Source organism: Delphinapterus leucas, chromosome 11 (assembly GCF_059928025.1).
Source record: "Delphinapterus leucas isolate spDelLeu-1000000601 "Yukka" chromosome 11, BTC_Dleu_Yukka2, whole genome shotgun sequence".
In the NCBI taxonomy this organism is placed as follows: domain Eukaryota; kingdom Metazoa; phylum Chordata; class Mammalia; order Artiodactyla; family Monodontidae; genus Delphinapterus; species Delphinapterus leucas.
Genome location: NC_143139.1, coordinates 20,369,973 through 20,395,681, shown reverse-complemented (window position 1 = coordinate 20,395,681; position 25,709 = coordinate 20,369,973). Strand labels below are relative to the sequence as shown.

General features: G+C 41.2%; 1 protein-coding gene across 2 annotated transcripts in view; it reads left to right on the top strand.

The window, feature by feature from the left end:
* The first annotated feature begins 561 nt into the window (after positions 1-561).
* BCAT1 (branched chain amino acid transaminase 1) overlaps positions 562-25,709 on the top strand; it is a 226,942-nt gene continuing 201,794 nt past the window's right edge. Inside the window, exon 1 of one of the 2 annotated variants that reach the window (XM_089920387.1) lies at positions 562-715. In XM_089920387.1, the coding sequence (XP_089776513.1) occupies positions 710-715 (6 nt within the window). In that variant the 5' untranslated portion in view covers positions 562-709. The remainder of the gene's footprint in view (positions 716-25,709) is intronic. The other variant, XM_089920386.1, reaches the window with a different exon arrangement.

The following is a 25,709-nucleotide window of genomic DNA, read 5'->3' as shown; positions in this document are numbered from 1 at the left end:
CCAGTACCTGGCACTTTATAAGAGTTCAGGGAATTCCCTGGCGGTTCAGTGGTTAAGGCTCCGCCCTTTCATCACCCAGGGTTCGGGTTCAATCCCTGGTCCGGGAACTAAGATCCCACAAACGCTGCAGAGACACCAAAAAAAAACAACAACAACAAAAAACTCAATAAATTTATCAAATGAAAGACTCTATCATTCATTCACCTAACCAAATTTAGTTAAGCATCCACACACACATTTGTGTTGATGGGGGCATGCAGGAAAGTTACTCTGGGGAGTGGAAAGTGAGGTGGGCAGGCAGCCAGCTAAGGAGGGAATGACAATCATGATCTGTGACCTGTTTTTCTCCTTTTCTTTGACATCCCCACATCGATGATATACGCACGCCCAGGCACTAATTCAGGGGTTACGCGTTTGAAAAGCTGGCATCCTCCACCCCCAGGACTGGGCGCCGGGTCTGAATTTTCGTGCGCAAGAGGCTCTACCCACTGGGGCCCGTCTGGGGGAAACACAGCCTCAAGACTCTTCCTGCTGATGCAATCTGCAGGAGGGCCAGCGATCGCCGCTGCCAGGGCCAGTCTGCGAGGCGCCCGCCACGTGTGCCCGCCGCCACTCCAGCCACTTCCCCAGACTCGCGCTGCCCGGAACGCCTGGGACGCAGCGCCTTTGCCTCCGCTCTCCTCGAGCTGCTCTCACGGCCGACCGAACAATGAAGGTAACTGCTTATGATTCTGACTGTATTTTTACAAAAATGTGTGTGTGGATTGAGCCTGCGATTCCTCAAACGCACAGTTGGCAGAAAGGGGACGGAGGAAGGACCACACGGTTTCTTGCCACGCAAACGTTTGCAATTTTTCCCTTATCAGTCATCGTCGGACAGGACCTTACATTCTTCTCTTCAGACTTCTGCTTAACCCCCGCTCACAGGATGTACCGCCCTCCTCAAGCTCTTTCACAACTGCATTCGTGAACCGAGATAAAAGGCTGCTCGCAGCTCCTTCCCCTGCCTGTTTTGAATCGCGGAAAGGAAGAGGAAGCTCTTCTCAATTTTCTAAGATGCACAGGAGGTGGGGAATTTCGGAGGAGAGGTCTGGGGGATGTCACGGGCTGTAAACGGGGTTTCTGCTCGGTGTTACGTTATAAGAGAGGGAGGTGCAGAACTAGGTAAGGGGGGCTGTCTCACCGCTATTAAAACAGAAGGCTTGTCTTACTTTGTTTCTTGTGAATAGTCAAGCTTCTAAGAGTTACAAATCAAAGAAGCCTAAGGGCATCCTTTTATTCAAGAACACCCTAAGGTCTTTTATTCTTATGCTAATCAAGGATAATTAGCGCAGCTGCCTATTCCTTGGGAAGGTTTATGTGTAGAAATGAACAGATTTAAGGGTTCTGTTTTCCTGGTCCTACACGCTGGAAAACTGCAATGATATGAAAAACTGAAGGGCAGCTTTTTTAAAGGAAAGTGAAGGATGGGCAAGTAGTCCTGCCTTCTAACATCTTGGAAGTAGGAGATTCCTATATGCAGTCTGAACTTTGAGGAGAAAAAAAAGCTGAGTTTCAGAGTTTCCAAGGAGGGAGATAAGTATGGTTTTCAACTGGGCTTATCCACAACCCATTCCAGTCTACAGTTTCAATTACGAGAAATAATATGTCAATGGTGCCTTTTCACCAAACAAAAATTTCCACTATGATTAGGCAGGAAACGAGTGGAAACATAGTTCTGTATTAAGAAGAGATATGTAAATGCGCCGCGGCGAAAAATTCAGCAGCCTTCCTCTTCTAGAGTTAAGACATTCTATTTCTGACTTGCTCATGCCTGTCTACTTTCAGCTGAAAAATACACTTTGATTGAGTATTGAATTAGTGAGTAAAAGGAGAAAATTATGAGAATAAACAGTCTTGCTTTTCCAACTTTCCCCTGTACCATGTGGAACTGTGGTTGATTATCTGTATGTAGTTGATTATCTGTAAGTTCATGGGTGCTTTAACATGAGTCCGAAACCCCCTTCCCTTTTACGAGGTACTTTTTATAACACAGGAACTGAAAATATCTTCAAGTAGTCTCATTTCTGTTTTCTGATATCTTACTAAGATTAAGAAAGAAATGCTTATGTATTTTAGGCATGATCTAAGGAGTATTTAAGGTTCCTTTAAGTGTGTTTTTATTATTTCAAAAAACCTTTCTACTAATCTTTTACCTAAGTATTGCTCATACTTAGGTCATCATTTAAAAAAAAAAAAAAGTTATTTGCACAAGACACCATGATAGGCTGTGTCCTCAGCAAATTTTCCAGACATGGTCTTGCCTGGGAGCTATTATTTTAAGATGGACACATACAGAATGGGCAACCGAGTGAGCAAAATAGCGTATACATTGAATAGGATGTGTATAAAAATGGTAATTACATACTATAACTTACTGAATTAAGGTGGAGATTTACAAGAGACACATATCTGAAAGAACAGAGATAAGAAGTCATTGGCAGGGATGCATGGTTAAATGAAGGGAGAGGGCTGTTTGTGTGTGTGTGTGCGCCTGCAGGGGGCCCAACAGGGCGTGGGGCAGGGAGAGGGGATTCACATTCCAGACACAGGATGTGGCCCCTCAGGCCAGGCTCAGAGATGCATAGCTAGTTAAGCAGGCCTAACAAAAGGGCATTGGTAGAACCTGCAATGGTGAGAAAGAAAAAAAGAAAAAGGGAGAACAAAAAATGAGAGTTTATTTTTGGCCAATATTTCATTTAGTGAGCTTCCATAATAAATAACTTCATTTAATTTTAGAACTACAGAGAAAAAGGAAGATGAGTTAAGAAAATTTTCCATTTGTATGTAAGAATTTCTCTTGCCTGTCAGCTCATTGAACCTGAGAAGGTCTAATCATTTGAAATGGGCTTAAAACCTTGTGAAAGAAAGTTGAGAACAGTCCTCTGATTATTACAGAGGTTTATGCTAAGAATTAAAATCAAGTTATGGTTTCCTTCAGTAGTTGTGTATCTCCCAACTATTTTCATAATTTTAGATGTTATCCCTTACATCAGGTCAGGACTTTTAGTCCTCTAGGGGAGGAAAAATAATTTTCCCTCTACCCTTCTAGATTCTTGACTAAGATATCCCTGTAATAAAACACAGATTAACAGGAAAACAACCCCAGAAGTTTAATAACATGTATACCTCCTGTATACATGAAAGATACCCAGGAAAACTGAGTCACTCCCTGCAATGGCCCAAAAGCTATCGCCTTAAATATCATCTTCAGCTAAAGACCAAAGAAAGATGCTGGAGCAGTGGAGCGAACCAGCTATGGGAGGTTACCAGACAATGCACAGAAAATTACAGATTTAAGTCGGTACCTTCTCGGTACAGAGAGCGAGACACCCTTACAAATGGGGATCTCCCTTGTAAATGCAACTTCTACTCTGTTTTCAAATATTCTTTTGTGTCTGCAGCCTTTCAGAGATAATCAGTTCAAAATAATCCTTCTGCCAAAGAGGCATATTTTAGGGGTGATCCATTCTGCTCCCCTTCAGTTCATTATTTCTAATATTAACAGATAGACCAGGGAAGGGTTGACCTAAAACAAATAGACTGCGGCAAATATTTCTCCAGCAAAGATGGGTTTGTTTGGGATCAGCAGAGAATTGCAATTCGGGGTTCGCGACCAAGGCCAGCCACAAGCAAGTCTCTGCACAGCAAGGAAAGAAGTCTTTATAGAGGGAAGGACATTGGAACGGCTCTAGTAAACAGAGTCCATGGCTCTTCGCTGACCGGGTTGCTGCTGGAGTCTTCCTTCTTCTCGTTGGGCTCTGCTGTCATTGTGGGCCCGGAGAATTCCCTCTTCTGGGCTCCTGACTCTATTAAATTGAAGTTTCCGTAATTTTTTAAAGAAGTGCACAGCTGGATAGTATAACCTGAGAGGTCTAGGCTTATGAGTAAACTTTTTCTGTGCATAAATGAAGAGTTGTTTCTAAACTGTGGGTGCTGTGAGTGTTCGGGTTAGTTATATCTTTGGGGGTTTCAGGTTGTTTGCTTCTCTGAATGGCCTCTCCTCAATGGGTGTAGAAAGATGAAAATGAAGAGTTTTCTCTCTTATTTTAGGCTTGGCAACTGTAATTCCTCTAACTAACAGATGTCACACTACGGAAACCCAGTGGAATGTTCAGCCTTATTATGCCCGAGGGGATTCAGTTACCCCATTAGACTGAGAATCTGGTACCTCTCATGCTAGACATCATTATCCCAGGCAGCCTCCACTTCCTATATGGTACATCATTCTTTCTGAGCACAGGATGATACGGTGGCTGGTCTGCTCACTTTACAGTTGTAAATGTGGGCAGCCTTTGTGTTGTAACTTTATCCCCTTAACAGCTGTCCAAATGCTCTAAACATTTAAAGTGACATATGGTAAACATTCCTACTGATGGGCTTTACCGAGTCTCTGTAGTCCATTTGGTAATACATGTCAGTGGCCATTCAACTAAGGCTACTGAAATTGGAATCCATGTACGTCAAACTTGGGTGCAACTCACATGTTTAAAATGTTTCCAAATGAAGCATTTGGGATGCTCTGATTCCTAAACATAACTTTGTAAATATTTGCACACAATTTTATCAGAAGATCTAGTCTATGATTCGCAATGTCAGTTGTAAATATGAAGCCACCGCAGAATCAGTCTTTTCTATCACACAAGGGTTCATGATGTGCCAGTGCTTCTAATCAGTCTTCTCAAATCTACAAGATGAATAATAGTACCCTAGAAATTGAGTCTTACATCCTTAAAATAACTTAGAAACTGGATCACCTTATTAATACAGTATAGCATATAAATATTTTCCTATTGTCATATAGGCCATGCCCCTTTTGTGGGAAAAGCCATTTTGCAAAATATTTCTCTCATGTTCAGTGATTAATGGGAGAAATAAAATCTTAAAAAAAGAGATAATCATGCTCCAGAAATTTAGGGAAAAGATCAAGAAGAGAAGAAAAAGGAAGACAAGTGAAAAAAAAAAAATAAAGGGAATTACATCACAACAAGCAATAATCAGGAAAAGTCATACTGAAAAACATGTGATTCCTCGTGATTGAAAAATTTGTAAAATTCACCTAGTTCCATTAATAGTCTTATATTTCATCTAAAAAGAACCAATTCATTAGTTTTTTAAAATTTTGATATGTAGATCTGAATATTTGATCAATTGCATGTACAGTCTATCCCCTAGTCTGAGAAATGTTTTTGCTATTTTGACTGGAGATGGTTAAGAATCCTAGGACATAATTAGAGTTCAAATTCTACTTGACTCCTTATAAATCTAGACAGAAGGGGCACCTGTTGGGATGTTCTAAACCAAACAAGCTACAAATGTCTCTTACGTGACCAGCAAAGACCTCAATGGATTTCCAGCCTAAGGCCAAGGGTGGATTTGCACACGATGATCACTCAGCAGTTGTTAACATTCCATCACTATTAAAGGGCAATTTTGCCTAGTACGTTTCATTTCATTTTAGCTGATTCAGATTCAAAGTTATATTGTTTTGATTTTAGTACTAGATATTAGTGCAGGAATCTGAAGTCACAGTAAATGTTTCTTTGAACTTTGAAGATAAAAGGTAGAGTTAAAATGGAGCTGTAAGGTCACTTGAGAAAGCATAATAATGCATTGCTCAGGGATTCCATGGTTTTCAAGGTTAGTGAATGGTTTGTACTTGCAAGGTTAGTGTTGGTGTTCATAGTAGAAACACATCCAGGTTTTGGGAAGGACTTCTTTGCTTAACAAAAGTGAGATGCTTTATATCTTTAAATGCTATATAAGTTATGTAACATTGAATTGTAACCTCAAAACAGTCATATGGGGCTTCCCTGGTGGCGCAGTGGTTGAGAGTCTTGCCTGCCGATGCAGGGGGCGCGGGTTCGTGCCCCGGTCCGGGAGGATCCCACGTGCCGCGGAGCGGCTGGGCCCGTGAGCCATGGCCGCTGAGCCTGCGCGTCCGGAGCCTGTGCTCCGCAGCCGGAGAGGCCACAACAGTGAGAGGCCCGCGTACCGCAAAAAAAACCCCAAAAAACAGTCATATGAGGAAAGCATGGTGACTATTATTAACTCCCATTTTACAGGCAAGGAAAATGAAGATCAGAAAACTCACTTAAATTGTTTAAGATCACAAACTGCCCAACATTACGAGAAACTAGATATATTTGATTCCTAGTCCAGTGTGCTATCTCCCTCACCGGTGGTTCTAGCTCTTTTTGGGTCTGATGTCGCTTTGCAAATCTTAGAAGAATGGATAATCACCTCAGCAAAATGCACAAATACACATAGGCACCAAATTTTATATCTAAATTATTTATTGTTAAAACCAAGGCAATGCAGTCCATACAGCATGAAAGACTAGTGGAAAATACTGAAATGATCTAGTTATTTAGAACAGTGGAGTGCTACTGGCTCTTGCACCTGAAATCAGCTGAGATATGTAAATATATAAGCAAGAGAGCCACACTGCCCTTTGAATATTGAAAATACCTGCCTTTAGTCCAAAAGGCAAGCAATTATTTTCTTTGCCTTTTAGCAACACATGAGTTATCAGTTTCTTCTTTTTATCTCTTAAAGTACATAGTGTAGTGGAGGGAGAAAAAATTTTCCTCTTTCCTTTTAGGTTCATTTCCTGGCATCATGCAAATTAGGCTGACAACAGACAGATTAACAAGAGAAAACCAGAGTTTATTAGCTCTTGCAGCTTGCATACATACAGGAGAAACTCAGTGATGAGTAACTCAAGGGGTGGTTAGAACTTGGGTTTATATAGCATCTTAACAAAGAGAAACAAATTTGTAAAGGCAAACGTTTTAAGTTTCCAAGGGCAGCAAACTGTGGGAAGGTAAGTATATGGGGGATACTAGTGGGGGAATATTTGTGCAGGTCCATCTCAGTACTGACTTTCTGTCTTCTTCATGGCTGTAAAACTTCTTCAGGAGAGGAGATTTTTGGCAGTCCTCTTTTCTCAGAAGTTTCTGCTTTTAGTCAGAGAAGGGAGGTTCCAGGAAGCCTTCCTGTTGCATCTGTTCATCTCATTTTGAAGTGTATGCATGGCTGTTTTTATTAAACAGGGTTAGTACACAATTTCTTAGCAGAGTTTAGTAGTTTGGGGTGCCTACCCTTCCCATTTCATTGGTAACTTCCCTACCCAAATAGGTCTACATGGCTATGTTGCTACCAGATGACCACTGCCTCAGCCACAGCTAATTACAGCAAGGGTGGATATCTGGCCCAAGTCCAGCCATCTTTCACTTCTTTCTTACTCTCTTAACCCCTACATTCAATCAGATACCATATCCTGAGGATTCTGTTTTATCTGTTTCTGTATGTTCTCTCTTTTCCATTGCTGGTGTACTGACTTATGCTCTCATTACTTCTTGCTTGCATTATTTCAAAAGTCTCTCAACTGGTCTCAAGATTATTTTTTCTTAATTTTCCTAAAGCATTATTTTGATTATGTCATTCACCCACTCAAAATACCTCTATGACTTCACCATTGTCTACTGAACTGAACTTAGTGCATGAGGCCTTTTTCTAATCTATCCTCTCTTCTATGTGGATGTGCTCCTCCAGTCATTATGGAGGATTTGCTATTCCTCAAAATGAGCTTTTGCATTTCCATATATTCATTTCTAACTGCTTCTTCCTCATACCTCCTCCCCATTTGTGCCCTCCATCATGCCACTCACCATGTGGCTCAGCCCCCAGGCACTTTTTGAGAAAGTGACTTGTTTTACAGTAGAATGAGTATGGGTGGAAGATGGTAAGGTAAGAGTAGGGTTACCTTTTGAAGTCAGGAAATAAGATATTGATCATATCTTGCAATTTCTGCACTCACATTTCCTCTCTTCCGTGAACCTTGTACCATCATTGGGGCTCTTACAGGTATTGGTTGAGGTAAATCAATGACCACTTTCTAGACTTCCTAGATCCAGATTAATTGATTCTGTTTTATACTTCTTTGTTTTCAAGCAGCAGATACATTTTTTTCCACATCTGGATTTATTTGAAGTCAAAGTTTTAATTGACTCCCAAAAGATAGAGGGTTATAAAACCAGACAACAGTTAGTACTTAACATGTTTTAATGCTTATTGCCAAATTCAATTTATACAGCTAGTTTTTCCTGATTGATTTTTTAGGGGTGGTGAAACTGTACATAGATTGTAAGCATTCATTGCACACATTTCTGGGAAAGTTCATTCAAAAAGATGCTACATAACAATATGAACTGGACCCATGAAAATCATAAGGGTCAAACTCAACAATGCCAGTCCACTAAATCGCTACCGTCTTCAGATTTACGCAGTATGTAAAGAGAAAGCGTCCCTGCCACATCCCAAGGAACTGACTTAGAATATAGAACAAAGTCATGTGTCTAAGAATGTTAACAAATTCCAATACTGTAACATGGGGATTTTGTTGTTGTTTGCAAACAAAGCAGTTTTTAAGCAAACTAATTAATACATACACAGACAAATCCAACAAAAGAGGCACTTAGAAGCAGTGTTCATTGAATATTAGAATTTTGAAAGAAAAAATCTATTAGGTCATTTTAGGCGTTTACTTCTGCTAAAGAAGGATTGTTCTTTTGAGTTTATTTTTCTAGCTTTCAATTCTATTCCACTTAAAAACCTAAAGAACCAAGACTTCTCAAATCCTCTGTGGACAATTTTGCCACTTACTATATTCACTATTTAAAAGTTTCCTGATAATTATTTTCCTTTCCTTTTAGTTCTGTATTCTATTTGCTCTAATTAGTAATGTCAATAGTTCAGTGAATATGTAGATAGAGGATGTCAATAAGTCTTGTGCTCCTTTAATTATTTCATGCATGCCTCTTACATTAACACTGTGTCTGCTGGTCTACCAGCACCTTTCCTCCTCTTGACCAATGTTCTTAGAACATTTATTCACAGTAGTCCATCAGTCTACCATTTGATGTTAAAAGACAACTTTTGTTTTTTTTTTTTTTTGGCTGCGTTGGGTCTTTGTTGCTGTGCGCGGACTTTCTCTAGCTGTGGTGAGGGGGGGCTACTCTTTGTTGCGGTGCGCGGGCTTCTTATTGCGGTGGCTTGTCTTGTTGCGGAGCATGGGCTCCAGGCACATTGGCTTCAGTAGTTGCAGTGCGTGGGCTCAGTAGTTGTGGCTCGAGGGCTCTAGAGTGCAGGCTCAGTAGTTGTGGCCACAGGGTTAGTTGCTCTGCGGCATGTGGGATCTTCCCAGACCAAGGCTTGAGCCCGTGTCCCCTGTATCGGCAGGCGGATTCTTAATCACTGTGCCAGGGAAGCCCGGACCTCATTCTCTTTTACACCTGATGAATATGTGGGTGACTTCCAATCTTTTCTTATTACAAACAATGCTGCAGTCAATACTCTCATTTGTATGTCACTTCACACATGTACACGTAAATACAAGGCACTTTTAATTAAACTAAGTATTAACAATGATGTTGAACTATTAAATCTATCTCAGACTGTGTAGTTAAGATAATGTGGTTGCAAATGACCCCTCATTCCCAGCATCATAATGTTGTCTTTTGGGGCTTTCCTGGTGGCGCAGTGGTTAAGAATCCGCCTGCCAATGTAGGAGACACAGGTTCAAGCCCTGGTCCAGGAAGATCCTACGTGTCACAGAGCAACTAAGCCCGTGCACCACAACTACTGAGCCTGTGCTCTAGAGCCCGTGAGCCATAACTGCTGAGCCCATATGCCGCAACTACTGAAGCCCACGCATGTGGAACCCGTGCTCAGCAACAAGAGAAGCCACCACAATGAGAAGCCCGCGCACTGCAATGAAGACCCAATGCAGTCAAAAAAAAAAAAAGAATGAGGTTAAAAAAAAAAAAACAACTAATGGAGGAAAGAATGAGTGAGCTCTCTATACACAGATTAAAGGAAAATCTCCATGAGCCTTTTCACTGTATACGTTTGTACATTTGCTTTTTGACCATGTGAGTTTATTACATTCAAAATTGAAATTAAAACAAAACAATGGAAATCCCTTGTAGTGGAATTAATTTGACTCTAGAGCCATTATCAAGGAAATCTGAAATTCTGGGTAATTCAGCACAATCAGTTAAGACCAAGGATATATGTCTTGACAAAATCTCCAAACTATTATATTTAATTATAACTAACTAAAAATTATCCTTTGCTGTACACCTGAAACTAACAACATTGTAAATCAACTATACTCCAATGTACAATTAAAAATTTTTTTAAATTATCTGTTAAGAAATCAGGTAAACATAATATGTACAACAAACTTTACAGTAACTATTATATTAAGAAAACACAGAAGAGAAGATGGCCTTCTATGAGCCAGGAAGTGGGCCCTCACCAGACACCAAATCTGCCTTGGTCTTGAACTTCCCAGCCTCCAGGTCTATAAGAAATAAATTTCTGTTGTTTACAAGGCAAAAAAAAAAAAAAAAGTATACAAACTCTTCTTGAAACCTAACATTTATTATAATGACTAGCAAACAATGATTGACTTGAGTTTCATTTAATTAAACATGTAGCTCTTACTAAGACTACCAGGCTTTATACCAGGTAATAGGCGAATGGAAATAATTCAAGCATTATTCATACTCTTGAGAAATTGCTCTATTCAGAAAGAGACATATAAAAAGTAACACAATAAAGTATAATGTGGGTTACAGCAGAAGTTTGCACAAAGTACCATGGTACATGAAAAAGATTAGTCAGAGAAATCAGGGAAGGCTTGAAATCAGTGGAGGTGATGTTTGAGCAGAAGCATGAGAGAAGCTCAGGTGAACAAGGAAGTAAGAGTGTTTTAGGCACATACGTGGCCCACATTCACCCACCCCCAGACTTCTGGACCTAGATTCAATCACTCATTCCTTTACCATAAAAGACCATGAGGAGGGCTTCCCTGGTGGCGCAGCTGTTGAGAGTCCGCCCGCTGATGCAGGGGACACGGGTTCGTGCCCCGGTCCAGGAAGATCCCACATGCCGCGGAGCAGCTGGGCCCGTGAGCCGTGGCCGCTGAGCCTGCGCATCCAGAGCCTGGCTCTGCAACGGGAGAGGCCACGGCAGTGAGAGGCCCGCATACCGCCAAAAAAATAATAATAATTAAAAAAAGACCATGAGGAAAAGCGTGCCTGGCCTCCCTTCCAGACCACTGGTAAATACAGAGGCCTGAGTACCCAACATCCTTGAGGAATGAACTATTAGAACTCACACCACTGGCAACCTTGCAGTCAGTTAAATTCACCAAATCACACTTTGCTCACAAAATGAGCAAATGGGGATCCCTGGTCAGGGAATTAGATTGTGCACGGCATGCGTGCACAATCTAATTCCCTGACCAGGGATCGAACCCGGGCACCCTGCACTGGGAGTGCGGAGTCTTACCCACTGGACCACCAGGGAAGTCTCCAGCTGGCTCCTTATCACCCTGCCAGCCTCAGACTGAATGTCGCTACCTCAGAGATAACCTCACAACCCCCCAGTGATTCCCAGTCCTTTAGAGCACTAATTACAATTTACAGTTATTTACTGGTGTGATTATCTGTACGGTTTTGGGATTGATATCTGACTCTCCCACTAGATCATACATTTCTTGAGGGCAAGGAGCATATCCAGTTTTTTTCCACTGTGTAAATGCATGTAATCCAATACCTGGCTTAGCATAAGTGGTTGGTGAGTGTGGTAAGCTGAGTAATGAACCCCCAGTTATGTCTATGGCTCAATCCTCTGAAGCTTTTATGGTAAAGGAGATTTTGCAGGTATGACTAAGTTATAGCTCTTGAGATGGGGAGATTATCCTTGATTTTCTGGCTGGGGCCAGTGTAATTACAGGGGTCTACAAAAGGAAGGCAGGAGGGTCACAGGAAGAGAAGGAGATGTGACAATGGAAGCAGAGGTTGGGGGGATAGAGAGAGGGAGTAAGATTTGAAGATGCTATGCTGCTTGCTTTGAAGATGGAGAAGGGACCATAAGCCAAGGAACGCAGGTGGCTTCTACAAGCTGGAAAAGGCAAGGAAACAGATTCTCACCCTACAGCCTCCAGAAGGAATGTAGCTCTGTTGACACCTTGGGACTTCTGACCTCCAAAACTGCAAGATAATGCCACAAAATGTATGGTAATTGGTTACAGCAGCCACAGAAAATGAATACAGATTTTGGCACCTAGAAATGGGGTGCTACTGTAACAAATACCTGAAAATGTGGAAGTGGCTTTGAATTGGGCATTGGGCAGAGGATGAAAGAAATTTGAGGAGTACAAAAGGAGAAGCCTACATTGTCTTGAACCGATTGTTAGAACTATGGATGTTAAAAGCACCGCTGATGAGGGCTCTGAAAGTACTAGAGAATATATTTACGGAAACCAGAGGAAAGGGGATCCTTATTATATAGTAGAAGAAAGCTTAGTGGGTTTGTGTATTACAGTTATGTGAAAAGCAGAATTTGTAAGTGACGAACTGAGATATGTAGCTGAGATTTCCAAAGTGTTGAAGTTGCAGCCTGGTTTCTTCTTTCTGATTATAGTAAAATGCAAAAGGAAAGAGATATGTTGAGGGGAGAACTGTTAAGTCCGAAGCAACCAGGTCTTGATGGGTTGGGAAATTCTCAGACTCTTCGAATTATGAAAGACGCTCACGTGAGGAGATTCACCATTAGGAAAGCACGCTCTGGCTGAGGCTGAGTTAGGAGACTGTGGTGACATGCAAAGATGAGGTGATGGTGCTTGGACTAGTGGGGTGGTGGTGGTGTGGGAAAGATAGAGGAATGAGTTGGTTTTATTGGGACTTTGTTTAGGGTCTTTGGGGCCTATAAATGGAAACACATGTTGCACTCTCATAGCGCTCCCTTTCCTGGCCACCTGAGCTCTCTGGCTGTCTAAACCCTCTCTGGAATGTTTTGTCTTAGTGTCCCTTGGGACCAGATCATCTTTTTCTTCAGAAATGCACTCTGGATTTCTCCCTGGACTAAAGGTCCAGTGAGGAGTGGTCTCTAGCTTCCTGCTCTTCCTCCATCACTCCATCAATGAGTCTTCCAGATGCCCTTTAGGCAACTCACTGGATCCACTTGGTCCAAGAGACAATCACCATCACATCCATTTCACCCTGGGCACAGACCAGAGGGCGGGGCCATCTTGTCCTTCAGTCCTTGGGTAGCAGACAAGTTAATACAGTGTTAACAGGATTAGAGAGAAAAGGAGAGATAATAGTAATGTGATGGAGCCACCAAGGGACCCAAAGCCTGTAAGGAAGATAGAAATCTCTTGATTAAGAGATCCAAAAACTAGAAGAACCAGAGCAGCTGGTGCCCAAAGGTAAACAAAACTGAGATGTGGTGATATAACTAATAGCAAAGAAGGAAGAACATCCACCCCCTTCTTCTCATTTCCCTCAAGATGATGACTTCGGATTACTATGATGCACTCATTGAACAAACATTTGAAGAGTACTTACTGTGTAAGCATCCGGCACTGCTCAAGGTCTTGAGGCTATGAGAATGAATACTAGGCAGAGTCAACACTCTCATGGCACTCATAGGGAAAGGCCACGTAACATGATGGTTATGGGCAAAATCTGGGACCAGACTGCTGGTGTGTTTTCTTATCTATAAAATGGTGGTAATAATAGTACCTACCCCACAGGATGCTGTGAGGATTGAATAAAATAACAAATGTAGAGCCCTTCTATCAGTGGTTTGAAATAAGTACTACGTAAATATTAACTAAAGTTATTCTAATTTACTCTCATATGCTAACAAATAAAATATGTCAATTAGTGATGCAGTAGCAAGGAAATAAAATGAAGTGATGTTATAGTGATAGAGCTGAGGGGAAGCCAATACCAATTTATACTGGCTGGTCAGGAAAAGCCTCCCAGAGAAGTTGAATTTTGTGCTAAGACTTGAGTACCATGAAAAACCATGGGGTGATCTGGAGGTAGCATCCCATGCATAGTGAGCAGCAGAGTTAGCTTACTAAACTTCCTGGAGTTTAGTGAGAGAGGAGAAAAGTTTCAAGATAGGGCCACATCATGAATACTCCTTTAAGCCATGGTAAGGAGTGTGGATTTTATTCAAAGTGCAGTGGATCATTTGAGCAACAGATGGAATTACATTTTAAAAAGTCACTAGTGAGTCACTGGTGAGTCAAATAGTATATTATGGTTACATTTTTTTTCTTACACAACCTTTTGTTTTTCCTGTAGTTATTTATTGCATTCTTTTCTTCATTTGCTCACTTTACTACGTACTTATTACAAATTATTCCCAACTCTCAAATAGCCTCTATAATTTTGCATAGATCAAGTGTATCCTTTTATCTGTCAGTCCTTTTTTATTTTTCCTGGACTATTTTTTTTCTGCCACCCTTCTTGTTCTTGTTCCAATCTGTCCTGGTTTCTCTCCAGGACAGCTGCACAGCTGTCTTTCTAAGACTTCTCCTTGGCATCCTGTATCCTCTGTGTTAGGCCCCCAGATTTCTGAATCTCATGGCTTCCTCTTTCTTAGTTTACTTCCTCATTTATGTGGAGCATATCCTTCAGTAGTTTCCAATTAAAGAGTATATAAGAGGTAAATGTTTTGATTCCTTGCATGCCTGAAAATGCTTTTGTTCTATCACACTAGGTTGATATTTGATTATGAACAGCTTTCTGAGTTAGAAATGATTTTGCATCCAAATTTTAAAGGAATTACTATATTATTTTCTAGTTTCCTGTGTCATTAATGAGAAGTCAAAGGGCGCTCTTATTTCAGATCCTTTTTACATGCAACCTATTTTTGTTCTTTCCAGAAGCATTCGGAATCTCTTTTTATTGCTTGTGTTTGGAAACTTTACGATGACATGAGTCCTTTCATCCTAGGAAATTTTCTGGTCATATATCTTTTGATAATTTCTTCCCCTCCTCTTTCTTCTTTTCTTTTTCTTAATCTCCTATTTGTTTATTGTTAGACTGCCTTGACTGATCCTCTAATTAAAAAAATTTCTCCCCGAATGTCCAATTTGGGAAGGGGGGAGATTTCATCAATGTTATCTTCCAACCTTTTCCTTGAATTTAAAAATTTTAGTCTTCATATTTCTAAGACCATTAAAAATTCCCTAATTATTTAAATAATAACATCATGTTCTTGTTTCATGGATGAAATATCTTTTTTATATTTCTGAGGAAATTCATTATAATTAAAACATTTTCTTCCTACTCTCTGTATTGCCCCTCCCCTATACCTCTTATTTGTTTCTGTTTTTTTGGGAGGAGGGGATTACCTTTCACGTAGGAGGCTTTCTTCAAATATCTGGTGACCTGTGCCAACCCATTTATATTTAAGAATGAGGCAGCAAGAAGCCTCTGGGAAGCTCAGTGCACATGCTTGGTGCCTTCTCTGCTCCATTTCACAGTTTTATGACCACGGAGAAGTGACTAGGCCATTTCATTGGAGGATTCCCAACTATCCTTAATGCTAGGTCTTTTCTCAGGGTGTTATATAGTTTTTTCAGGAAGAATCATCCAATCTGCATAGGACTTTCTGCCTATGTTTTGTGGACCACTGTAGGGAACTAGTGGTTTCATCATTTAGCATGTGGCTTTTCATTATTTTCCCTGGAAAGTGTTTAGATTCCCTTAAGCCTGGATCTCTTGTGGCTCATTCCTCCAGCGAATAGATCTCTCATTTCCTGCTGGTATTAGGAAGAAGTAGTTACCTGGCTGGGCTAGGTGGGTGTGGAGCCCCAGAGGTAGGTGTATTTGAACCTTATATGGGTAAGACAGGATGTTAAATGGGACCATGGTCTCCACTGAGGCTCTAGTAGAGTCGACCCTCCATATCCACGACTCTACTACGTGGTTTTATATAAGGGACTTGGGCATCCTCGGATTTTGGTTCCTGGGGGCGTCCTGGAACCAATCCCCAGCAGATACTGTAGGGAACACAGAGAGACAAGTACCTATACATTCCAAGCAGACATTTTTGATGTATCCAAAGAACTTCCTAAAGGACAGCAAAATTAGTTCTATAAACTTTTAACTCATTATTTATCTCCAATTTATATGTAACAGAAGGCTGGAGATTGAGCAGGCAGGGAAGAAAAGCATTATTTGGAAAAAAATTGTTGGCCAAGCAACGTGTGCTTGGCATTTCCTCTCCTTTTCCCTGGAGGAGGGAAGGAGGGATACTCCCATCTCTCCTACAGGATCCTCACCAAAAACTATGTGAGGAGATCAGTGGGCCCTTTGCTGAAAGGGTCTGGAGTGGAGCCTGGAGATTTCTTTTGTTTGTTTGTTTTTTGCGGTACGTAGGCCTCTCACTGTTGTGGCCTCTCCCGTTGCAGAACACAGGCTCTGGACGCGTAGGCTCAGTGGCCATGGCTCATGGGCCCAGCCGCTCCGCGGCATGTGGGATCTTCGCGGACCGGGGCACGAACCCGTGTCCCCTGCATCGGCAGGCGGACTCCCAACCACTGTGCCACCAGGGAAGCCCGAGCCTGGAGATTTCTTGAGCGCACTTTATTTGCGTTCCCTGGCATTTTGGGGTCGGGGTATATACCAGTGTCTGACTCTCCCCTGGGTCAGTCAAGGCTGGCTGGTGCTGCCTGTGATGGAAGAGTCAAGAGAGAGGTCTTCAGAGGATGCAGTTTACAATTCCAGAGTTTTGAGGGGCAAAGATGCCATGAGCTATGAGGACTCTTAGGAAAGGAGCCATATCAGAATCAGCCAGAAAGGATCCTGTCCAAGAAGGATGCTTTCTGGGGCAAGGAGAGGCCAGCTGTCAGAGGCTGCTTAGGGGGAATAATGCCAGCATCAGAGCTGAAGGGGCCCCATCGGAGGTGAGGCAGGGTGTGCACTACTGCAGAGGGGAACTGCAGGGCAGAGGTCTCCTTTGGTGGGGCGGTAAGAGAAGACAGGTGTGTGAAGCATCCATAGATGCCCTATGATGCTATAAAAAGCCAGCATTTGACCATTTGCCATGGGACGGGGTGGGAGGGCAGTGCCAGAATATAATGGTCCTAGACAAGTCAGTTCCCGTTTCCTCTTGTTGCTGGTGCACATAACCCTGGGGGATCCAGAAATTGCAGCTGGGGAGTAGAGAGAAGATGGAACAAGGAGAGTCGTGAAAAAATAGGAGGCCACATTCCATGCTGGGTTTGGGGTGAGGGTTGATCAGGGAGAAACAGCTGTCAATGTGATGTGAAAGTTTCATTTCAGTTCACACTGGGTCTTTTAAATACTTGAAAACGAGATTGGACTCATACTTAAAAGTGACTGGGAACACAACAGGATCAGCCTGGTCGTCTCCACATGGGGAGCTAGTTTTTAAAAAGTGGGGTTGAGGGTGGTGGCGAGAGAAAAATAAAACTCTTACTGATTGTGCTCATCCCAAGTTAATGCCATCAGTAATGGTTGTGCAGGTTTTCATCAGAACTCCCTAATTCAGCTTTAAAACCCCCGGTGCCTCTCTTCTGAGTCTTTCTGAGCTTCTGTGAAGGAAATCAGATTTTCTTCAGTGTCTCCTTTGCAATGTGGTTTCAGTTCCTTGTAGGCTACAGAGTTGGTGATTTCTCACTTTCCGCTTTCTGCCTTCCAGAATGGCTGACGTCACTCGGTATTATTGTCTCCTATTCTCTTTCTCCTATGGATTACACTTTAAAAAATACTGTTGTTTCAGTGAGTTTCTGGAAGGATTGTGGAGAAATGGTCTTGTATTACACCACGTTTAACTGGAATCTCAGACAAATATTTTAAGGATAAATAATAATATTCTCAGTTTTCCCAGTATCGTTACATAGAGCTTGTCTATATAAATGACCTTGAGTTCTCCTTTTTTTCCCCCATAATTGGATTTTTGGTCATTTCATCATCACCAAAGAGCTGAAATTTTTCTTCTCTTTTTCTCTCTTTCTTTTTTTTTTTGGCCGCACCACGCAACTTGTGGGATTTCAGTTCCCCGACCAGGGATTGAACCCGGGCCCTTGGAAGTGAGAGCACAGAGTCCTGACCACTGGACAACCAGGGAATTCGTGAAATTTTTTTCAATTTAATTTTTTATTTTTACACAATCTTTAAAGGTACTTTCCATTTAAAGTTATTACAAAATACTGGTTCTATTCCCCGTGTTGCACAACACATCCTTGAGCCTGTCTTACACCCAATAGTTTGTACCTCCCCCTCTCCACCCCTGTATTGCCCACCCACCCACTGGTAACCATTAGTTTGTTCTCTTATCTGTGAGTCTGCTTTTTTAATTTTATATTCACTAGTTTGTTATATTTTTTAGATTCCACATATAAGCGATATCATATAGTATTTATCTTTCTTGAAGAGATGAAATTTAACTCAAACCAAATAACTATTGTTTTATGCAAAATTTTTAATAAGGGGATGAAGATTGTAACTCAGAGTTGAAGTGGGGTTTAAAGGTTGTATGCGTTTTTTAATTATTCTGTCCCACATTTTACAGACAAGTGAAAAATTTATATATATGTATGAATTTTTATAATTTTTTTTTAGAGGACTTCCAAACCTACTGTATTAGGCAGGGATCTCCAGAGAAATAGAACCAATAGGACATATATGGAGAGAGAGATTTAGGCTAAGGAATTGGCTCATGCGATTGTGGGAGCTTGCAAGTTCAACATCTATAGGGCAAGTTGCAGGTTGGAAATTCTGGTAAGAGTTGATGCTGTAGTCCCAAGTCTAAAATTTGCAGGACAGACCAGGTAGGCTACAAACTCAAGGAGCGTTTCTGTGTTGTAGTCTTGAGGCCAAATTCCTTCTTCTGGAAAACAGTCTTTTTTTTTTTTTTTTTCCTCTTAAGGCCTTCAACTGATTCGTTGTGGCTCACCCACACTACGGAGGGTGATCTGCTTTACTCAAAGTCTGCTGATTTGAATGTTAATCACATCTAAAAACTACCTCCACAGTAACATCTAGACTTATATTGGACCAAACAAATGGGCACCATAGCCTAGCCAAGTTGACACATAAAATTAGCCACCATCACACTTACTGTAGAGATGACAGAATATGCAAAAAACAACCTGTATGTCCTTTATCTAGATTCATCAGTGGGTAAGCTTTTCATTGCTTTATCTTTCTCTCAAGTGATGAATCATATGAAAATAAATTCCAGCTGTGATGATACTTCTCACCCAAAATACTTCATGTCCCAGGAATAGGGACATTCTCCAAATAGCACACTTAAGAAAATTAAAATCACTGCAGTGAGATCATTTCCAGTCCATATGCTGTTTGTTCCAGTTGGCCTCAGAATATTTTTCATAGCTTTGTGCTTATTGGTTTTGTTGTTTACACATTGCATTTGTCTCTTTCAAGCCTAGAACTATCTCTTTTTCGCTGCTGTTCTTTTTCATGACACTGTCTGTTTTGAAGATTTCAGCCAGTTGTCTTGTAGGATGTCCTCACGTTCTGGATTTGTCTAGTTTTTTCTTTTGGGTCCAGGTTAAACCTCTCGGTACGAATACCACTGAGGTGAGATTGTGTCCTCATTGCCTCCCATCAGGAAACACATAATGTTTGCTTGTACCTCCATAAACATGTTAAGTTTGATCACTTGGTGAAGGTGATGGCCAGGACTTCTCTCCTTGTAAAGGGATATTTCCCCCTTTTTATTTTTTAAAATTTTTTAATTTTTAAAACTATTATTATTTTTGGCTGCATCACGTGGCTTGCAGGATCTTAGTTCCCCAAGCAGGGACTGAACTGAGGCCACGGCAGTGGAAGCACCAAGTCCTAACCACTGGACCACCAGGGAATTCCCTCCCCCTTTTTAATTAGTATGTAATCTGTGGCATGATACTTTGAGACTGTGGCTATCTCATTCTCCAACCACCTTTCATCTGATGATTTTAGCATCCCTTGACTGATCTAATTATATTATTCTCAGCATTGGTCCATTGGCATTCTCATGTAAAGAAGAGGTTTCCCTTTCTCTCTCTCCTCTCTCGTAATTTGTTATTTTATTATAAGTTATTAAAAATTATAATATTTTTCAATAAATGCTCAGTCTAGAAAAGGGAGGAAATGAGAGAGTAAGTTACAAACATACCTGACTGAAAACACCTAGTGCTCCAATCATGCCATCATTTAGACCAAAAAGCTACCTGTGCAAAATCAACTTGTATATTTTTGTTCATTTTGTAATAAAATCTAACAGCGAATTAGTAAAAATTAAACAAATTGATCAAGATCCCCAGTAATTGCAGAGATGGGCATAGACTACATAGACTGCTTTCTACTTTCACATCTGTTAAGTGCTCTGTGTGGTCTGAAGACTTGGGTTCTAGCACCAGCACTGCCTCATTTCATTTTATTTTATTATTATTATTTTTTCTTTTGGCCATGCCATGCGGCATGTGGGATCTTTTATTTTATTTTATTTTATTATTTCTTTTTCTTTTGGCCGTGCCACGCGGCATGTGGGATCTTAGTTCCAACCCGTGTCCCCTGCATTGGAAGTGCGGAGTCTTAACCATGGAAGGCCAGCCAAAAAGCTGCCTCTTTTTAGATGTGACTTTGGTCAAGGCAATCTACCTTTCTGATATGCAGTTTGGTTATCTCCAAAGTGAACATGAGAACTTCACTTGGATACTTCATGGCCTTTGCCCTCAATGACAACCTCTCCACAGTTGATCAGGTCTACTCCTGTGCATAAAAGCACTAATGAAGTAGATCTGATTGCTAGTCTTGGAAATGTCTACTGGCAAGGCTGGCCCTTGGTGTCTGGGAACTTGAATTTCCAGAGGGTTCCCACAGTTCCCTGATAAGAGTGGCTTACTGTACCTAAACTATTTGTACAATGTGCTTTCTGCCATACATCTGTTTCCTTCTGGGAGTCTGAAATTTGTTATGTGCTGGTAGAGGGTGCCTACATGGCCAGCCCCCGCTAAAAACCTCGGGCACTGAGTCTCTACTGCGCTTCCCTGGTAGATGACATTTCACACGTGTTGTCGCAACGTGTTGCTGAAGGAATGAAGCACTTCCTGTGTGACTCTGCTGGGAGAGGACCCTTGGAAGCTTGCACCTGGTTTCCTCTGGGCTTTGTCCCATGTGCCTTTTCCCTTTGCTCATCTGCCTTTGGTCCTTTTTCATCCTGTAATAAATCACAGCTGTGAGCACTGAGTCCTGCACATCATCCTAGGAAATCATCACACTTTTTCCAATTTTCTCATCTGCAAAATGGAACTTATAATGATAATAATACCTACCTTAAAGTGTTGTTGTATGAAACGTGTGGGATTAAGGGCATGATATAAATGTGTCTGATGGAGGGTGGTTATTATGATGCAGTATGTTCATTGTTTATATGAGGAACACCTTGTGTTTTGAGTGCATGCTCATGTCTTTTTGTCAAAGTAACACTGACACATCCGCTCACATAAATTAACTATCAAATCTTTGACTCATTTGGTGAGAACAACAGGTTCACACACCAGCTTATAAGGACACCTGCATCTTTCACTAAAATGTGTGTGGGTGTGTATGTATGGGTGTGTGTTTCATCACTTAACAAATATGAAATAACTTGGGAGTTTTTTTATGGTCTGAATGTGTCCCCCCAGCATTCACATGTTGAATCCTAACCCCCAAAGGTGATAATAGTAGTAGGTGGGTCCTTTAGAAGGGGACTAAGCTCTCACGACTGGGATTAGTACTTTATAAAAGAAGCTCAAGAGAGATCCCTTGCCCCTCTACCACCCGGGACATAACAAAAAGTCTGCATCCCCGAAGAAGGCCCTCACCAGTCATGTTGGTACCATGATCCTGGGCTTCCTGCCTCAAGAACTGTGAGAAATAAATGTTTGTTGTTTATTAGCTGCCCACTATTTATGCACCCCTATGTTCACTGCAACACTATTTATAATACCAAGAAATGGAAGCAACCCAAGTGTCCATCAACAGATGAATGGATAAAGAAATTGTAATACACACACACACACACACACACACACACACACACACACACACACACACTGGAATATTATTCAGCCACAAGAAAGAAAGAAATCTTTCCATTTGCAACAACATGGATGGAACTTGAGGGCATTATTCTATCTGAAACTAAGTCAGACAGAGAAAGAAAAATACTGTATAATCTCACTCATATGTGGAATCTAAAAACAAGCAAACAAACAAATAAACAAACAAGCAAAGCCAAGCTCATAGATACAGAAACAGATTGGTGGTTGCCAGAGGTGGGGTTGGGGGCTGGGCAAAATGGGTGAAGGGTACAAAGTTCCAGTTATAAAATAAGCAAGTAAGTCCTGGGGATGTAATGTGCAGCATGATAACTATAGTTAACAATGCTGTATTGCCTATTTGCAAGTTGCTAAGAGAGCAGAACTTAAAAATTCTCATCACAAGAAAAAAAATTTCTGTTAACTATGTATGGTGACAGATGTTAACTAGACTTATTGTGGTGACCATTTCACAATACACACAAATATAGAATTATGTTATACACTTGAAACTAAAATAATGTTATATGTCAACTATACCTCAATTTAAAAAAACATGTAAGTTTTTTTACATGCTCACACTTTTAAAAACATCTTTTTCTATGGCAGAAGGTAGAGTGTATGAGAAATGCAATTCTTTACTGCTGAGCCTAATTTTACACAGTAGATGGCTGCATTATTGTAAAGTCATAATATCTACTTATATTTTGTAAACTAATCATACTCAAATGCACAGAGTAAATTGCTTTTTAAAATCTGTACTCAGGCATAAAAAAGAACAAAACAATGCCATTTGCAGCAACATGGGTGCAACTACAGATTATCATACTAAGTGAAGTAAGTCAGAAAGAGAAAGACAAATATCACATATTATCACTTATATGTGGAATCTAAAATATGGTACAAACGAACCTATCTACAGAAACAGACTCACAGATATAGAGAACAGACTTGTGGTTGACAAGGGGAAGGAGGGAGGGAGAGGGATGGACTGGGAGTTTGGGGTTGGTAGATGCAAACTACTATATTTAGAATGGATAAACTACAAGGTCCTACTGTAGAGCACAGGGAACTATATTCAATATCCTGTGATAAACCATAAAGAATATAAAAAAGAATGTCTATATGTGTATAACTGAGTCACTTTGCTGCACAGCAGTAATTAACACAGCATTGTAAATCAACTCTACTTCAATAAAAAAATTTTTTTAATAAATAAAAGCCATTTGTGGCAAAACTTTTGCATTGTAGAAATCCTATGACAGCGGTCCCCAACCTTTTTGGCACCAGGGACCGGTTTCATGGAAGACAATTTTTCCACGGACCTGGGGTGGGGGGATGGTTTGGGAATGATTCAAGTGCATTACATTTATTGTGCACTTTATTTCTATTATTATTACACTGTAATATATAATGAAGTAATTATACAACTCACCATAATGCAGAATCAGTGGGAGCCCTGAGCTTGCTTTCACTTGCCACTCACTGGTAAGGTTCTGATACAAGTCTGCAAGCAGTTGATTTATTATGGTCTCTGCGCAGGCAAACCTCTCTGCTAAGGGTAACCTGTATTTGCAGCCACTCCCCAGCGCTAGCATCACTGCCTCAGCTCCCCCTCAGATCATCAGGCATTAGATTCTCATAAGGAGCGCGCAACCTAGATCCCTCGCATGTGCAGTTCCCAGTAGGGTTCGCGCTCCTATGAGAATCTAATGCCGGCGCTGATCTGACAGGAGGCGGAGCTCAGGCGGTAATGCGAGCGATGGGGAGCGGCTGTAAATACAGATGAAGCTTTGCTCGCTCCCCCGCCATTCACCTCCTGCTGTGCAGCCCAGTTCCTAACAGGCCATGGACTGGTACCGGTCCGTGGCCTGGGGGTTGGGGTCCCCTGTCCTATGATATATCTGTTTGGTAAATTGAGACTGCCATATATTGGGCTTACTTTAGTGGGGAAAATGTATGCTGTCATCATTAGTGACAAAGAGCTTCCATACCGATTTTTAAAAGCAGAGAAATGAATTAACCAGGCTTTTTGAGGAAGTGAGTTTTAATTCACTTGAGGACTGCACCAAATCCAAACATTGAAGGAACCCTAATGGAAAACTGGTTTTTCTGTATGTTGCTCCAGTAATCTGAGGAAAGGCTAAAAATCCAGTGGACCTCTTAGTACTACAGTAGAAGTGCTAGCCACATGGGAGTGGTCAATTTGCCCGGAGGATTTATGGGTATCTAAGGTCAAACCACCCCTTCTCAGCCAGGTAGCAGGGTTGCAAGGAAGCCATGCCACAAAGTCTGTGTGTAGCAAGGTGAAAGTCCTGTGGATCCTTTCATCTCTATAAAATTAGAAATAATTTCAGTTTCACAGACGCCAGATTTTCTCAACTATTTCTCAGATATGAAGATTCAATATGAATCTTCACTGTAATAATTATAACTAATGGAGTGAGAGCTTACTACGTGCTAGCACAGGCTTTATGTGAATTACCTCATTTAGTCCTCATGAATACTCTATTATTAGCATTTCACAAGTGGAAAAATTGAGACACAGAAAGGTTAAGTAACTAGACCAAGCTTGCGGAGCCACTGAATCCAGCAATGTCACTCCAGAGTCTGTGCACTTTACCGCTGTGTTATAGGGTCTCCCTACAAACTTGATGAACCTGATATTAGAAAAAAGAAACAACTATAACATATTCTGTTCATGTTTGCAAAATGCTCTAACTTACATATTTCCTTTTTACCTCTGTAGGGAATGGAAGATAGCTGAGGTTCAGAAATTAATGTATGGTTCAGAGACACAAGGAGATTTGCCCAAGGTTATAGATCTCCTAGATAACAGAGCTAGAGCTTGAAACAAAATCTTGCAATGAACTCAGAACGCATGACTTAGTGAGAGTCAGAAAAAGTTCCGAGGGGCATTTCTATTCAGAAATGTGTGGAAGTTAGGGGAGGTAGGCAAAACATCTTGTAAATAGGTAAAGGCAGTTTTAGTAAGTAAGGTTCAATATATCTATGACACGGAGCCTGAACAGATGGCCACTTATAAAATCTGTCTTTGATTCTTTTATGCCTAACACAATTGAGTTTACGTAGGTATCTGCTTTCTACTCTTTCTCCTTCTCTCACTATATGTATGTGTGTGTAAGACAAATCAGCTTATCTGTCCATTTTTTTTTTATTGTCACAATAAGTTTAGTTAACATCCATTATATCTTTATCTATTTATTTGCGGTACGCGGGCCTCTCACCGCCGTGGCCTCTCCCGTCGCGGAGCGTAGGCTCAGCGGCCATGGCTCACGGGCCCAGCCGCTCCGCGGCACGCGGGATCCTCCCGGACCGGGGCACGAACCCGTGTCCCCTGCATCGGCAGGCGGACTCTCAACCACTGCGCCACCAGGGAAGCCCCCATTATATCTTTTTTTAATTTAAACAAAAACATGGTGGATTTATACATTCAATCAATTTATTCAGAAAATATTTTTTGAGGTTCACACAGTTGCCTGGCTGTGTACTAAGCACTGGGAATCCAGAAGAGGATGAAGCCACTGCCCGGACAGTTAAAGACCGCGAAGAAGTGTCTTAACTGCTCTAGTAAACGTAAGGTTAAACTAGCATCTCCAACCTGCAGAATTCACACCCCTGGGGATACAGGAAGACTTTCCAAAACAGTACACAGGACAGACAAGTGTTAGGAAGCCAATCATCTCCCAGGTTCTTAACCTTTATTTAACTCTTT